Source organism: Eumetopias jubatus, unplaced genomic scaffold (genome assembly GCF_037043125.1).
Source record: "Eumetopias jubatus isolate StellerSeaLion01/CBP00866 unplaced genomic scaffold, mEumJub1_p1.0 scaffold_7, whole genome shotgun sequence".
Classification (NCBI taxonomy): Eukaryota; Metazoa; Chordata; class Mammalia; order Carnivora; family Otariidae; genus Eumetopias; species Eumetopias jubatus.
Genome location: NW_028274813.1, coordinates 137,061,363 through 137,078,478, shown reverse-complemented (window position 1 = coordinate 137,078,478; position 17,116 = coordinate 137,061,363). Strand labels below are relative to the sequence as shown.

General features: G+C 50.3%; 1 protein-coding gene across 4 annotated transcripts in view; it reads left to right on the top strand.

Annotated features, from left to right (window-relative positions):
* The window catches only part of PCSK6 (proprotein convertase subtilisin/kexin type 6), a 186,200-nt gene that overhangs the window by 49,666 nt on the left and 119,418 nt on the right, over window positions 1–17,116 (top strand). For all 4 annotated transcript variants that reach the window (XM_088025206.1, XM_088025204.1, XM_028122802.2 and 1 more), the window contains exons 3-6: window positions 11,807–11,917; window positions 12,466–12,609; window positions 13,824–13,900; window positions 16,327–16,415. In XM_088025206.1, coding sequence (XP_087881332.1) covers window positions 11,807–11,917; window positions 12,466–12,609; window positions 13,824–13,900; window positions 16,327–16,415 — 421 coding nt within the window. The remainder of the gene's footprint in view (window positions 1–11,806; window positions 11,918–12,465; window positions 12,610–13,823; window positions 13,901–16,326; window positions 16,416–17,116) is intronic.

The following is a 17,116-nucleotide window of genomic DNA, read 5'->3' as shown; positions in this document are numbered from 1 at the left end:
GTGCGATTGGAAACTGCTCTCTCGCAGCACTAATTAAATTTGTAGCCGCGGGGAAAGCAGAGAGACATCTGACCCAATTATGAATTCAGAATCGCAAGCGAAATCCCCCTGTTTAAATCAGTCTAGTTGAATACAAACCACATCAATTAGCTGTCAGTCTGACTGACTTAATATTTACTTGGCCTCGTCATTCTGATGAAATATTGGGCAAAACTAGCTGTTTTACCCAAGTGTTTCGTGTCACCTCTTCTTGCAGCGCTCCAGAACGCTTTCCTACACCAGTGAAGCATTTCGGCAACACCTAGGCATGTGGAGATTGTGTGATTAGTATTATTAAGGGAAGGACAAGATGAGTTAACATTATTCAGAGACACTGGAATGCAAAGTCACCGTTGGGTTCGAATGACCACACTGGAAATGAACATTACAGGGCTTCGAGTACAGTGCGATTGAATGCAGATGGTATTTTATTGTAATTAGCTCCAGCCCCTATTGTATAAAAAGCGCTTTGATAAGGGATGGAATTTACAATCCACCCCTACCTCACAAAAGAGCTGATAGAATGTACGTTTGTTACAAAACAAAACAAAACAAAGCAAAACAAAACAAAACAAAACACAAGCGGGGAGGGACTACTGAAGACTGAAGACTCCCTTTCACACGCACGCGAACAGACACACGCGTTTATTCAGCATTTTTCTTTTTTTTTTGCGCGGATCCCATCCCAGAATTGTGCCGTCATTTTTCTTTACATTCTTAATTACCTTTACTCGATGCTTTTTCTAACCACCCTCGGAAAAGGGCCATTTTGCTCCAAGGGCTTTGTGGATCAGCCCTCTCCTTGGGAGAACAACCCGACTGTTCTTCGCGCGCGCAGTATCAGTCACTGGGTTTTTCCAAGGGCTGTCATTTAAGCAAACTGAAAGCATTTGTTTTTAACTTGTTCTTTTGCCAAAAGTCTGGAGAAGGGTGGATGTTACAGAAGCATCGGCCAATGGCTGTAAGGGCTCACAAATTTTTTTTAAATTACTTGTTTTGATTTTGTTCCAAGCTGGCTTATAGTTCAGCGTGGCTGGCTGCATCTTCCAACCCTTACATTTTAGTGCGATGACTGTGGCTCAGCCCTTCCCTTCCTTTCCGTTCTCAGCCAGATTGATGACAGAAATGGAAGGATAAAGATGTTATCAGGCAGGCCCTCCGTGGCTCCTTCTGGGGCGGTGGGAGGCTTCGGTTCGAGGCCTTATGTCAGTGTTTTAAGCTCAGAAGTTGGAAATGGTTTCTACGACCAGAGTAGGCATTCTGTTTTGTGGGATGGGACTTTGCCCCCAGAGTTTAATCAAAGCTCAGGTTTCTTTCCAGCAGTGATGCAACGTTTAAGCAGATCTTTCCACTAACCACAGATGGAGTTTTATCTGAGAGTTTTGTGTGCGAGAGCCATTCGAAGTGCAAATAGAAAGTTCCTGGCAAATTCAAGCACATAGACAGTAAGTGACCACGTTGCTCTCAGGGTCGATGAACTGGTAGCTGGGGGCCAAGGGCAGGGGAGGGCCGCCACCCAGGGTCCAATGGATTTGTCCATCTGAGGACAAGAGACATCTCCAGGTGCCTCTTCATGTTTTCAGGACGACCTGACTGGGTCAAGTGGAATGGCTACTCTGAACTGGTAAAAAAAAAAAAAAAAAAAATTAGAATTTTAAAATACACTTCAAAAACACGGAGCTTTATTATTCCACCAGCACATTCGATGCTTCCGCCTAGATGCCTCACAGACATGTCAAAGTCCACGCGTCCCCGACCCAGCTGACCACCTCTGACCCTACCTCTGTCTCAAAGAGAAACATCATCTGCATCCACGGCGTGAGCAGCAACCTCCCTCACACCACACTTGTTCCGTCTCCTATACAACTCTGCGCTGCCCTTGTCCCGTGTCGCTCCCCGCACCCCGGCCCGCTCTCACCTGGACCACTGCCCTGCCCCCCTCACTGGTCTGCCCTGGGCTTCCTCACCCCTCACCGGTCTGCTTGCCGCCCTCCCAAGAGATCCTGTGAAACACATATGGGATGCTGCCACTGGCCCTTGGGAGCTCCTTGCCTTCTTCCTCTGGCTTCTCTGTGGCCCCTGGACCCCAGCCACACTGGCCTTTCCAGCCCCCCTCATGTGGCATTGGCTCTTTCCTCCTGCAGACCCTGTCTCTTCCTCACTCGTCTCAGCTCCTGTGTGCCTGCCACCAGAAGTTAGCTCAGCATCCTCTGATTTGACCTGCTCTCCATACGGTTGTATGTTTATATTCTAGACTTGTGAGACTTCCTCACTGGATTCCAAGAGCGGAGGGGTCATGTCTGTTTATCTCACTGCTCTCGTCCCAGTCGGACACTTGAGCGTGGCAGGGCCAGAGAGGTTCTAGGTGGGGGCTCCATGTCCAGCGTTCATTCTGAGCTGCCCGCGGTCACAGGTGATGCACCATCTTGAAGGGTTTAGTGGTCACGTGGACGTAGGAGAAATTGTGCTGTCCTCTTTGAGGCTCCCAGTGCACACAAGAGCAGGAAAGAAGCCTGTCCAGCTGGGCCGCTGTTGGATTTACTTGACCACGGCCTCCTCCCTTTTGTTCCTGTAAACATCTGTTTCCTGGCCATTTTGGAAATAGTACCAAGATCGAGGGCCCAGGTGGGAGCACACAGGAGTGCACGGCAGTGTTTGGTGGGAGTGATGAGTGGTTTAGTGTGCTTGGAATCTGGTAAGCGACAGGGCCGGGGTTGACAGGAGCTACAGATGGTTCCCAGGGGGCTGGGAGCACGAGGCTGGGGAGACTGCAGTTTTCCAGATCCCGAGGAGAGGCCATGGGAAGGTAAGCTGACCTGAGGTGCAAGGGCTTATAGATAGAAGCATGTGAGCCCACCTCTTTCCAGTGGATTATAAAGTTCTCGAGGGCCAAGGCCACATCTGAGTTGTTTTTATTGCCTTACGAGTCTAGCAGACTACCCAGGAAATAGTAGACAGACGCTTGGTCAATGTTTACTGAAACATATCTCAGTTTGCACAGAGTAGGTTCACATAATCAAGGTATATCTGTTATCATTTGCTTATCCCCTTCTTTTTATATAACGACATTAGAAATGAGTTGTGGCCCGCCTTTGTAACATGATGACAAGAATCCGAGAAAGGGCTTGAATGAACTACCACACTGCATCGTGTACGGCGGTAGTGACAGTGCTGACCAGTGTCGACTTGGTGAACACCGGGGGTGGGGGTGGGGGGGCTAAGCCCTAGCCACCTGCCCTGTTGTCCATGAGTAGAGGCAGGTGATACTCAAGGGGGCACAGGACTACCTTCTCTTTCCTTTCAGCAGAGTAAGAACTAACTTACAAATGAACGAGGAGAGTCCATTTCCCAAAGTTCTTTCACACTTCCTACTCTGCGAAACGGGCAGAATGAGTGCTGTCATTTCTCACCAAGTGAAACAGTCATGGCCCACGTGGTTCGGCTTGGATGGCAAGGGCTGGAGATGGGTTTCGGCTCTGGCTGTGGGTGGGGATGTGGATTGGGGGCTAGGTCCCGGTTGCCTCCGCGACGTGGGAGGAGAAGGATGGTGGGTTTTTTGTTTTTTTTTTTAAAGATTTTATTTATTTATTTGAGAGAGAGAGAATGAGAGCCAGAGAGCACGAGAGGGAAGAGCATCAGAGGGAGAAGCAGACTCCCCGCTGAGCAGGGAGCCCGATGCGGGACTCGATCCCGGGACTCCAGGATCATGACCTGAGCCGAAGGCAGTCGCTTAACCCACTGAGCCACCCAGGCGCCCTAGGATGGTGGGTCTTTAAGCTGAGTCAGGATACCCTTTATTTTGTTGGTTCATCTTCCTTCTCTTCTCCCTCATCGACTGCCCTGGCTCCTGGGTTTCCAGCTGAGCAACTGCCAGAGCAGCCCAGCATCCCCCACCCCGCCCCAAGGTGATACCCTCGGAGGGGCTCGGGCGTCTCACTGAGGGTAATGAGGCTATCCAGTCATTGCTTGCTTGGGGGGCTGGTCCCTCAGACCCCCCACCCCCAGGAACATAAGTGTGACTGCACTTCTCAATTCCTCATATGGAAAGCCCTGATCCACTTTCTACTCTGTGAGCCTAGCTGAATTCAATGGTTCATACCCATTTTGGAGTCACAGGCCCCTTTGAAAAGCTGATGAAAGTTCTGGATTCTTTCTCTCTCTCTCTCTCTCTCTCTCTCTCTCTCTCTCTCCAGAGGAAAAAAGAAATCATGTCCTCATGTCCACACTACTTTGCCTATAGTTTCTGGGGCTCCCTGGGATGTTCGCCTGTCCTTCCATTCCTGAGGGACCCTAGGCCCTAGGGGAAGAAGGCCCCAGCTTAGCTCCTGGCTCATTTCATGTGTGCATTAACCGTTGCCCATCACATGACAGGGGCCACCTTGCAAGCTGTAAGGTGACTTGCACTTGTCGGGGAGTATTATTTTTCTTTCTTTCAATTCTCCACTCCATGGGTTAGCTTCTTAGCTCTTCACCTGGTTGAAAGCTGGCCCAACGAACGTTGGGCCAAGGTGTTGAGAGGAGTCAGTGTTGACGGGAACCAAGATCTTAAGCATCAGAGACTATGGAGTACAAAGGCGTCTCAGAAATGGGCTGACCCGACCCCCTGACCTTACAGCTTGGAGGCTGAAGCCCAGGCAGGCCACCCAGCCTCCCACAGGCAGAGTGAAGACAGAGGGTTATCGTCTACATTCCTTCTGGTGAGCTTGTTCTCTCCTGGAGGAGGTCTTAGGATTTGGTGGCACCTGGCCCTCGGGGGTCTGGCCTCTGACTTCTTCCACAGCTATTTCCTGGCCTGCAGTCAGGGCTGGCTTGCTCACAAGCAAGCAATAGAGGGAATTCCCTGTCCTTCAGCAACTACAGAAGAGGCTGCCCTTCACTTTGATGACACTAAGGGAGAAAGAAAAAAGCGAGCTGGCAGGAGCTATCTCCCACGCTCTGGATACAACCGTGCATGGAACACAGAACCTATACAGAATTAACTCTCAATAAACTGAGCATACCAGTGGGCACTTCAAGGGAGTTTAGCAACTCAGTTCAAATGCGTGCCCTTCCCCTGGAGGTAGCAGGGTCATGAGAAGGTGTGGGAGCAAGGATCTCTGCGAATGGCCTTTGTTGCCTTAGCTGCATCTCAGGGCAAAGACCGTGGAGCCCCCTTCTAGGACTTTCTAGCTCCTACCAACTTCCTCAGGCTTCTGAAGCCATAGTGGGTCCCCCATGAGCCACTGAGGGCTTTGTAGCAGGGCATGAGCACATGGTGGCTTTGGGTGGAATAGAGCTGGGCTTTCATGCTCTCGCTGGTGACAAGGGCTTATGGGAGGAAGCTATAAAACAAACAGTTTGTCACTTGTCGAGCCCATGACTGCTGTGCTGGGCCAGCTTCTGGTCTGGCAGCATGCCTGTGGCCCACAGGGAAGAGGATGTGCCCAGGGCTGCCCAAGGCACGTCTGCCAGAATGACACTTGGACACTTTTACAGTTCAGTAAGCATTGATCACCCGTGACACCCACAGGCCATCTAGTGGGATCCTGCTCATTTATGTCCCCTCTTTATACACATCTTTACATTTTACCTTCTCTCTAGAATGGCATTCACCAGATGCCTAATTTTAATTTGACTTCTCAAGAAGAAAGATGGGGTGGGGGCATCCCCGGCAAAAGAAAGCATTGCTATTCACGTACCTTGGGAAGAGGATGAAGTCTTCCGCATGCCTAGAATTCTCTTCCCCAGAGCAGATAACTTTCTATGATAAATATGCTGTAGGTTTAGCAAGAAACATACCCCCAAAAAAATAGATAAAAGGAAAAGGGTCAGTATGAAGTTCCACCTTCAAAACATGACTTTGAAGAAATCAAGACATTTTATACAGGTTTATACAGGTGTGCTAAGAGAGATGATTTGTGTTTGGGCCACACGTTTGGCAAACCTTGCTCTTGCCCCAAATCACTTATGGTTGATCTTCCACAAAAAAAAAAAAAAAAAAAAAAAAAATCAGTCAAGGTCATCGGGTGGTCATTAAGACTCAATTGCATTTTCTTCTCTGAAATGTGTTTTTGAATAGTCTACTTGTGGTTATATTTGTAATCTGAAATGTATTCATTGAACTTCACTCCTGCGTTCAGGAAGCATTTAGTGAACTCCTTCTATATGCCACACATTGCCTGGCACACTAAAACACAGTGGTGAGGAAAACCCAGTCCTGCCCACAGGTCAGTGGGGAGCAGAGGGTGATCAGATGGACCCCCAGATACATCCAATCATGGACTGGCCAGTGCCAGAAGAATGAGGTGCGGGACAAGCCCTTGACCTCGGGCAGAGACTCACCGAAGTTTGTATTCATCCTGTGTCAGTTTTCAATTTGCCTTTTCCGTAAGAAAGAGGACGATACTTTGGTCCAGCAAAGCTTTCCTGAGCTAGTACCTGTTCCAGGGCAGGTGTTTGCTGAGAGCTGGGGAAAAAAGGGTGACCTCAGTCATCCCTCCTGAGAGGAAAGAAGGGCTCCTGAATAACAGTGTGCACATTGGGGGGTGAGGGCAGTGGTAAAGAGACAGGCAGGGGAGTCTAGGAGCCCTGAGGGGGACCCCTTCAGTGGCCAGCCTGGATGTCAGAAAAGGTTTCCAGCACGTGTGGAGGTCCGAAGATGAATATAAGTAAGTGGCCCAGAGAAGGGGGAAGGGCACACGGCACAGCCCGGCCTGCTGGCTGTGGAAGGCCAGGTGAGAGTAGCCTGGGGGTAGAGTGAGGTTCACAGGGGAGAGGTAAGCAGGGCCGTGTGACCTGTCGGGCAGGGAGTGGCTGGGGCGAGAGCTACAGATCTGTATGCGAGGTGGTTCTAGCCAGAGTTGGCCCCGGTGGGAACACCAGGAGAGCTGTTCTGGGGTTGAAAATAGTGGTAAAGAGCAGCTGCCTCGAGCATCTCTCCCTGGCCCAGGGCACCTCCCAGGGCAGCCTCAGCCACAGTGGCCCCTCCTCTGGGGTCCCATGTGTTCTCATCACCAGCGACGAGAGGGGAGGTCTGGCCGAGCTGGGAATCCCAGATCCTCCATTAGCAGGACAGCCTCATGGATTCTTAAACATTGAAAAATCCCAGCCCTGATTAAGGCCACTATTGAAAGCTATATTACTCTCTGGAACAGCTGTAACAAATGGTGACACACTGGATGGCTTGAAATAATAGAAATTTATGATCTCACAGTCCTGAAGTCTAGAAGTCTGGAATCAAGGTCTCCATAGGGCATTAACTCCTCTGAAGCCTCCAGCTGAGAATCTTTCCTTGCCTCTTCCAGCTTCTGTTGGCTCCGGGCGTTCCTTGGCTTCTGGCTGCATCCCTCCCGTCTCTGTTTCTGTCTCTGTCTTCCCAAGGGCTGTCCTCCTGTCTTCTTGTATGGGGACACGTGTCATTGGAATTTAGGGCACACCCAAATAATCCAGGGTAATCTCATCTGGAGATCCTTAACTTAGTTACTTCTGGGTGGACATACCTTTTGGGAGGCCACCATCAACCTACTATAAAACCTATGGAGGGCCCTGGGTGGCTCAGTTGGTTGAGCATCTGACTCTGATCTCAGCTCAGGTCATGATCTCAGGGTCATGGGATCGAGTGCCACATTGGGCTCCGTGCTCAGTGTGGAGTCTGCTTGAGATTCTCTGTCTCCCTCTCCCTCTGCCCTTCCTCTCTCTCTCTAAAATAAATAAATAAATACAATCTTAAAAAAAAAAAAAAAAAAAGCCTGTGGGGAGTGAAGTAGAATGAGCAGGCACTTTCTTTTTTTTTTTTTAATTTTTTATTGTTATTTTAATCACCATATATTACATAATTTGTTTTGGTGTAGTGTTCCATGATTCATTGTTTGTTCATAACACCCAGTGCTCCATGCAGAATGTGCCCTCCTCAATACCCATCACCAGGCTAACCCATCCCCCCACCCTCCTCCCCTCCGGAAACCTCAGTTTGTTTTTCAGAGTCCATCATCTCTCCTGGTTCGTCTCCCTCTCTGACTTACTCCCCTTCATTCTTCCTCTCCGAGCAGGCACTTTCTTGTGCGTAATATTCCCTCTTCCTTCAATCCAGTGATCTGAAGGTTTGATGCACGATCCATTGTCTTCATAAGAAGGTTGGGCTCAACCCTTACCAGGCATACTTAGGCCCTAAATGTATTTCAGTATGCTCCAGGCCCACTCCTTTGCAGACTTACTTGAGTTTAGGACTGATTTTCTGAGTTCTATGTCTGTGGCCTTGAAAGGTAGATCGTGTGTACTACTGTCTCCTCCCCTGCATTTTTCACCAAGAGAACGTCTGGACGCCTCCCCTGGAAGGTGAGGGATCTGGATAGAGCATGAGTGAATGTTCAATGTAAAGGGGCAATCCAGGTGTTTGTATAGAGAAATGGTATGAAGAATACTTGAAATCCCACAAAGGATCCTGGGCTGCCTTTTCTAAGAAAGATAATCACATGCGTCAAGGAAAACAGCCTCAGTGGGGTCTCCCTCCCAGCCTCGACACCCACCATCAGGACCACTTCACTGTTTTGCCCTATTTGTTCCCGAGTTCTGCAGAAGAATCATTCCATGAGTGACACCTCCTTGGAGATCCTAAACTACCCATCCCTTTCTCATAAATCACATCAGTGTTCATGAACAAAGACCCTCAGACATGCCTGTGGGAGGGTCACCCCTTTAGCAAGGACAGGCGCAGATACTGTTTGATGGGAGAGCTAAAGTTTTAGTCATGTGGTTTTGGGTTAGCACCTGTGACCTTGCTGGGCAGGCCAGATGGCTCCTGGGTTCCAGTCTGAGGGGCTTCTGCAGAACCCTGTATCTGAGCTGGGGGTGCAGCAGAGGGTGCCTTGGTCCTGGATGGGACGCAGTGGTATTCAGGCATCAGACATACAGTAAGACTCAACACAACTTTGTCGAGCGAGCAACTGAATATGCAACCAGAGGGGCCGTACCGTCCAGAGGAATGAGGCCAGGTAGACCGGGCAAATGACGAGATACAAGCGTCTAGGATCCCCTTGTACTTCCCTGCACTTGGCTGAGAAACAAGGCAGTGACTGGAGCCCAGAGAAAGAAAATGGCAAGCAAGCCCAGACTCAGGGACCACTGGCCCAATCATCCTGTGACAGTGAGGTCACCTGCGATTCCATCTGAATAATTTGTTATATGTGGTTCCATTGGCCTGACAGTGCCTCGCTGGTTGTCAAAGACTTATCATGACCTGTTGCAGGAGAGAGGGTTTCCGCTGAGACCACGCTAGAGGGAGAGCCCCCAACTGTGCCATGGACCCGTGCCATGATAGCCTGCCCTCAGAACTCTGTGTTAAAGTTGGTTTTTACCCAGAGTCCAGCCATGACTGGGGGCCAGGATGCCCATAGTCTTTCATCCCACTAGGGGACTATCTTGTGACTTCCGGCAACTTGCCTTCCCATGTCACCTCCCTGATCTGGGCAAGTCACCCACTTGGGCTTGGAAGAGGAGAGTTCACCTCCTTCTCTTCTGTAACTGGAAGTGGGGCCTGGTGTCCACAGTGGTCAGAAGGTGCTGGATGTCAATAAGATGGGTGGTAAGTCAGTGGGGCAAGATGGATTGGGAACATGCCGGGGAGCTTGGGGCCATTAGTGGTACATGTAACACTCTATTTTGTAATTAGTGTTTAGCGAATTAGGAAATATTAAGTGTTTAATACCAAGTAAATCTTTCTGGTTCAGGCAGTGATGTATGGGGAAGTTGCAAAATGCCGTCAGAGGGTATTGTGAACAAAATGTCTCATTGTCTAGTTTTATTTTCCATGGAAGTATCTATCCATGGAAATCATAAATTATCTAGGACTTGGGGCCGAGGCTAGTTTTAGTGCCTAGCCCAAAATTGTTTTTGAGCTGTTTGTGGTGTTTCTAAGGAACCTGGTCTGTCTGCTGGTTCCTGAAAACAGGAACAAAGCACATTGGTAGTGGGACAGGCTGTGATAACTCCTTTCTAAGCATTTTGTCCTGTTGACCCGTGTTGCCTTTCAGGTCAGTCCCCACCCTTAAATGTGAGGCTGTATATGGGGGTGTTCTGCATACCCCCTTCAGGACAGTGTGGCGAGGTTGAGGCCAAGAGAGGTCTGAGGGAAGACATCTTGCCCCTCTGCCCTTGGGTACCTTTTATTCCCTTCCAAAGTTGCCTCGGGTGGCTCCCCCGGGTGGCTATGCCAGCCTTGGGTCTGAGCCTGGGGTCACCAGCCGTGCCTGGTGTCCAGCGTGCCCTGGCCCCCACTGCCCCCACCCTTGAGGCTCCCATCCCCCACTCCTTCTCCTCCTCACTCCACCTTCCCTACCTGTCTGCCACTTCAGAGCCTGCATCACACTCTGGGCTGCTTGGTGGGAGCCCCCACCTAGAGCACAGACTCCCGAGAGCAGAGCCCCAGTGCCCTCACCCTGCCCATCTCCACCCCAGAGCCAGACCAGGCCCCAAAGGGAGCCATTACTGAATCAGGTGGGACCACGGCAGCAGGACCAGGAAAATGCTCCAGAATAAGATCGTAGTGATGACTGCACAAGATGGGGAATACGCTAAAAACCACTGACTTGGGGGCTCCTGGGTGGCTCAGTTGGTTAAGCGTCTGCCTTCAGCTCAGGTCATGATCTCAGGGTCCTGGGATCGAGCCCCGTGTCAGGCTCCTTGCTCAGTGGGGGAAGCTTCTCCCTCTCCTTCCCGCTTGTGCTCTCTCTCACTACCTTTGTCTCTCTCAAATAAAGAAATAAAATCTTAAAAAAAAAAAACCCATTGAATTGTATACTTGGGAAGGGTGGTTTTTTTTCCCCATGATCTTTTAAAAGTAAAAATAAAACAAACGTCTTCTACCTTGAACACGCACACATACACACACACACACACACACACACACTGAAGTGAGTGCTTTATATACACCAGTTCATATGCCAGTGCCCCCTCATGACAATCCATGATGGTGCCCATTGTACAGATAGGCAAACTGAGGCCAGGAGGTTACTGGACCACTCTCAGTTTTACAGCTGGTTGAGTGTGGGCCTGGTTTTGAATCTAGGCCGCTAGGCTCCTGGATTCCTGCTCTTAAATATCATGCATACGCCCTCTCAGACTATTTTCCTTGGTTGTGAAGGCAGATCATGCCAATGGGAAATTTATAAAACCCTAAATTTCTAAATTTCTAAAATAATTTAGAAATTTTGAATTAGCAATAATGTCACCACCAAAGAATTGCGGCTATTAATATTTTGCCATATCTCTTTCTAGATTTTTCTCTGTGCTTATTTTGGTACCATGTTTCCCGCGGCTGCTAAAAATTCCAACGTATGGATTACTGTAATTTACTGATTCCTGTCCTCTCTGTAGAACATCTTGCTTCCAACTTCCAAGAACCGTTTGATCAATTTCTCCCCTCTTCATACTTTTGCCATTCTCATACATGTATTTCCTTCATATTCAGGCCAAGGGTCACCAGACAATTCACTGGCAACTGCACAAGCTTTCACTCTCTCTCTCTTTTTTATTTTTTTAGTAGAATGATTTCAAAACCTATTTCCCCTGCCACATACACAAACGAGTTCTCATCTTTCAAATGTGGTCATTTTGAAGTGAAAAATGTCTCCTTGGTATTTACCGTCCAAGACTCCGGTGACACAGATATTCATGAAAAAGGACACTTGTAGCACCTGCTGAGAGACAGCAGACACAATCATGAGCTCCCCTTTAAAATAAAAAGGAACTGTAAAGAAATAAAATAAATAGTAACTGCATTTCTCCCTGCCAGGTGAAATGGCTCCAACAACAAGAAGTTAAACGCAGGGTGAAGAGACAGGTGCGAAATGACCCTCAGACCCTCTATTTCAACGACCCCATTTGGTCCAACATGTGGTACATGGTGAGTAGGGTGTGGGCCTCGCTGCCCCCAGGGCATTTGCACTGCAGTGTTGCCGAGATGGCTTAATTTCCCCCCAGCAAAGCTAAATCCTCAGGGCAACTCGAAACAGACACACTTCCTATCAGTGTGAAACCCCTACTTCAAGGCTGTGTAGCACAGATGTTCTTGTGAACGGTTTAAGAATGAGGCGAGATGCCCCGGGGGAGTGGTAGGGGAGTCTCTGGGTGGGGGAGTGATTTCATGCAAGCTTAGGACTAAGTAAACAGTAAAGACTGAGAGCTGGCACAGGAAGATGATGCCCTAGGAAAATGAAAGATTGCCAGGTGTGGAAAAAGCACAGGGAGCACTTCACATTTACTCTTCCTAGAAATGGGTGGGAGAAAGGGGTTGTCTGCTCTGTAGGGCATGGGGAAGTGTTTCCTCCTTATGTACTTAGGAACATCCCTGCTGGGTTTATGCGATGCAGTGTGTCCATCCTACGCCACAGTGTGGCCTCAAGGAGTCCGTGCTGGGGGGCGGGTGGGGGCTTGTGTCTTCTGTGCATACAGCACTGTGGTGACAAGAACAACCGCTGCCGATCGGAAATGAACGTCCAGGCGGCGTGGAAGAAGGGCTACACTGGGAAAAACGTGGTGGTCACCATCCTTGATGATGGCATAGAGCGGAATCACCCCGACCTGGCACCAAACTATGTAAGTCAAGCCTAGGAACGTGCAAAGATATTCAACCATGCTAATCATTCAATAAGTACAAATTTTAAAAACCGTAAGGTGCCATTTCTCCCCCACGCCCCCCCTCATTATATTAAATGATACAGAAAACCATGATGGGGAAGGTTGGCGAAACACACTTCCCTCTGCCATCCTGGAGCTGGGGGTTGCCCAGAAGGATTGGTCCAGATGTTTGAGGAGTCACATGTACTCCTGAGAATGGGTCCTAAAGAATTCAGAAACTTGGGTGGAGCTGGTCATCGGACTAACACGAGCAGCGTGAAACATGACACCATTAGAGCCTGGGCTCTGGACCCAGCTGCCTGGGTTTCTATTCTGGCTCTGCTGCTTGCTAGCTCTGAGACCTCAGGCAAGTTGCTTTACCTCTGGGCCTCAGTGTCACCATCTGTAAAATGGTATCTCATCAGGTTATTGTGAGGATTGAATGTCTTTGTAAGTGTAAAGAAGAGAGCCTAGCACACAGTGCATAGAATGAAGGCATTCAATATTCTAACAAGCCTACGTGTGTAGCAAAGGTTAAGTTCACCCATGTCATGTCTGTTTGAGAGACAGTTATGCAGCCGTTAAAAATGACAGTGTTGAAGTCAACAACCCGGGAGAGCTTTTCTGAAGTGTTTTAAAAGGAGAATGTGAAATGATGTGACTACCATGACTATGAGTATATAAACAAAGACACGAACATTAAAAATATAAGATAAAGGACATTCTGACACATACTACAACACAGATAAACCTTGAGGACTTTAAATGGAAGATGCCAATCATGAAAAAATCCAAATACTGTATGATTGTGCTTATCGGAGGCACCTAGAACAGTCACATTCTTAGAGACAGAAAGCAGAATGGGGGCTTGCCAGAAGCTGGGGGACTGGGGAGTGGGGAGTTAGTGTCTGGGGGGTGCCAAGTGTCAGTTTTGCAAGATGAAGGGGTGTGGGGTTGGAGGGTGGGGATGGTTGCATAACAGTGTGAATGTACTTAATGCCATTGAACTTTATACTTTAAAATGGATAGGAGGCTACATTGTGTCGGGTGTATTTTACCGCAATAAAAATGTATATAAGATGATAGTTAAGGAAGAGAGTACCAAGTATATGCTTTTCTCTACTTTCTAATAGAGGCATAAAAATCATTTAAAGCATGCTACGCCATTTTAGTCACTGAGATTTCTTTCTTAGGATTCCTATGCAAGCTATGACGTCAACGGAAATGATTATGACCCATCTCCACGCTATGATGCCAGCAATGAAAATAAGTACGTCACTTTGTCTCCTCCTTCCTTGCTTCCCTGGCCCTCTCCCTGAAGAATCACTATTGAACTGGCCCCAGTAGGGATTCCAGAAAGGTGATGGGGCTGCCTGGCCGGTGTCTGGGGCTTACCCAGGAGCCAGAAGCCGGTCCAGGCACAGCCCTTCAGGCATAAGACGGCCTCTGTGGGTTTCGCCTCTTCCTGAGGGGTGTCACCTCTGCGGGTCAGCTAGAAACGGATATTTGACTAACATTGTTCCTGTTTCCAACCTTGTGTCCGTGACCAGCTGTGTGAAGACAGCAGTTTGGGGGCACCTGGGTGGCTCAGACGGTTAAGTATCTGCCTTCAGCTCAGGTCGTGATCCCGGGGTCCTGGGATCGAGCCCCGCGTCGGGCTACCCCCTCAGTGAGGAGTCTGCCTCTCCCCTCACTCATGCACTCTCTCTCTTTCTCTCTCTCTCTCAAATGAATAAACTCTTTAAAAAAAGACAGCGGGGGGCACCTGGGTGGCTCAGTCGGTTAAGCATCTGCCTTCGGCTCAGGTCATGATCCCAGGGTCCTGGGATCGAGCCCCACATCGGGCTCCCTGCTCAGCGGGGAGCCTGCTTCTCCCTCTGCCTCTGCCTGCCTGCCTGCCTACTTGTGCTCTCTCTCTCTCTCTCTCTCTGTCAAATAAATAAATAAAATCTTAAAAAAAAAATAAAGAAAAATAAAAAAAGACAGCGGTTTGGCCTGTTTGAGCACAGAGGTCACATGCCTGAGCTCTTTTGTCTCTGTCTATGACCTTACGAGAGAGGTGGAAGGGGCATGAGTGGTGTTGGATAAATTTGGATAAATCTGGGTTCAAATCCCAGCTCTACCATCCCTGGCTGTGTGGCTCTGTCTCAGTCTTAGAGACTTTCCTGTGGAGACCATGCTCCCTACCTCCCAGGGTTGTGGGAGGGGTGAGTGGACAGGTGAAGAAACTGTGGGGGTGCAGTCTAGATAGTTGTTTTCATCACTTTGCAAATGAAGGCAGCGGGGTCTGGAGAGATGAGGTGACTTGTGTGCTGTAAGTGACAGCCCTGGGGGGGTCGAGTCCAGCTTCGCAGACCTGGCCTTGGGCGTTACTTCGCTTTGTCCTGCCTGTCTTTTCTCTGTTGGCATGCCCCGTGCCCCGAGCTCTTACCGTTCCTCCAGAAATATTTAGAGGAAAAGAACAAAAGCCCCTTCTTTTGTCTCCCAGCTGACACAAGGCTTGCCAAGGTGCCTTCTCCCTCCCATGTAGTTTGCTTTTCTGTAGATTCCATGGTGAGGTTCAAATACTGGTGCCCACGCCGTGCTGTGCAGGGAGGCTCAGCCAGGCTGATGTGTTCAACACAACAGAGCCCAGAGCTCCCCAGAGCCCGTGGAGGCCCCAGCCCTGAGGCCTGCTTCCCTGCCTCACATCCCAAGGTCATGGCCCAAGGTGCCCTTCCTGCTCAGTGACGAGCACGCCTGGGGTGCAGGGTGCCTCATTTCCCAGCCACACATCCAGGGGGCAGGGAGGAATGATCCAGACAGGACACGGTGACCCGTGAAGGGCAGGCTTGAATCTGGGTGAGACATGGAGCTCTGTGACACTGGGGACAGCCCTGGCTGGGGGGGCTGCACGAGGTCCACAGAAGGACGGATGACTCCCTTCCAGAAGGCTAGCACGCAGACCCGGGACTGTTTTTAAAGGTGGTTTTAAATTTAAATCAATGATTCTAATCCCCGTGGACTCTTTTCAAAGATGGGCTGTTTAAACTTGCCTGTATTTTGGCCTCTCTGCTAGAGGAATTGCCACGATGCAGCACATTGGAAAATGGGGTAATTACTGAAGAAAGCAATTTGTTTTACTGGTAATTTCTTCATAGTCCCCCCACTGCTGGTGAGTGTTCCGTTTTAGAGTGTTCTTCCTCAGCTCCTGCTTAAGTGGCCGTGGAGGTGAGGGGAGGGCTGTCCCGAGGTGAGCATGGGGGTCGCAGGTGCACAGGGGACCCTTTAGTTCTCCTTCCATCCTGTCTGCCCAGCGGTTGTCTATGCTGCACCTGCAGTGTGCCAGGCGATGTGCTGTCAGTGATGCGAATGCATAGCTCGGGAGGAGGCCAGCCCCAGCAGAAGCCCCTCCCTTCGTCCTGTGGTTATGGGGAAGAGACGCCCCTGAGCAAGTGCTCGCCCTGTGCAGGGTGGCCCGGAAGGCCTTATTAGCCTGCCGGTGTGGAGTGTGGCAGGGGCAGGACTGCCCAGGGCTGGGCAAAGCCGGGTCTGAGGCTCCCTCCTGGAGGAGCGAACCGGCAGGGGAGAGGTGGCGATGAGAGGGGCGGCAGGACAGAGGCTAACTGACTCTCCTCGCAGGAAACCTGAGCAATGCCTCGGATCCACTACTGATTGCCGAGCCGAGCCCTAACTTTGTTTTCTGCTTTGCTTCAGACATGGTACTCGTTGCGCGGGAGAGGTCGCCGCTTCAGCCAACAACTCTTACTGCATCGTGGGCATAGCATACAATGCCAAAATAGGAGGTAAGATCCGGGGGCACGCAGCCGGGGAGCTTCAGGGCCCGCGGCAGGGATGCTGGGCTGTCCCGTCAGTGGGTGCAGTGGCTGCTGTCCCCTCAGCAGCTTCACCGCGGCCGGCCTTGGCCCTCTGTGTCAGACACCACCCTCACCTCCCCCACCCCCCGCACTGGCCTGCAGCCTGGTGCCAGGCAGCCAGCACCCCGTGACCCGGGCCTAGGGGCAAAGGAATTGCTCACCGTGTTGCCCGAAAAGCCGTCGGGAAGGCGCCCCCTTTCTCTTCTCTGACCCTGCTAGTCTGAGGCACCACGGTCAACCAAACCGCCCCTCCGAAAAGGCCACGCTGGTTCCCTCCTGCTCATAGCCCTGCAGTGGCTCCCTGTCACCTCCACAACGGAAGTCCCTGCTCCAGCCTGCTGGCCCACTTGTCCTGCCCCTGCCCCTCAGCTTTTCAGGGGGACCTTTGTTGTGGTGTCCCCCAGTCACATGTGGTCCTCCCAATTTAGGCCTGGGCTTACAGCATTCCTTCCATCACCCCAAAGCCTCTTCCCGCCTCTCTCCCTTCGGTTCCATGCCCACTCCGCTGCTCCTCGGCTTGTTCACCACAGCGGTGGGGGACCGCGTCTTCCGGGTCCCTGTCAGGAGCAATGCCTGACCCCAGGTGTTTCTGCCTCTCCTGTTTAACTTCTCCATTTATGAGTCAGGCT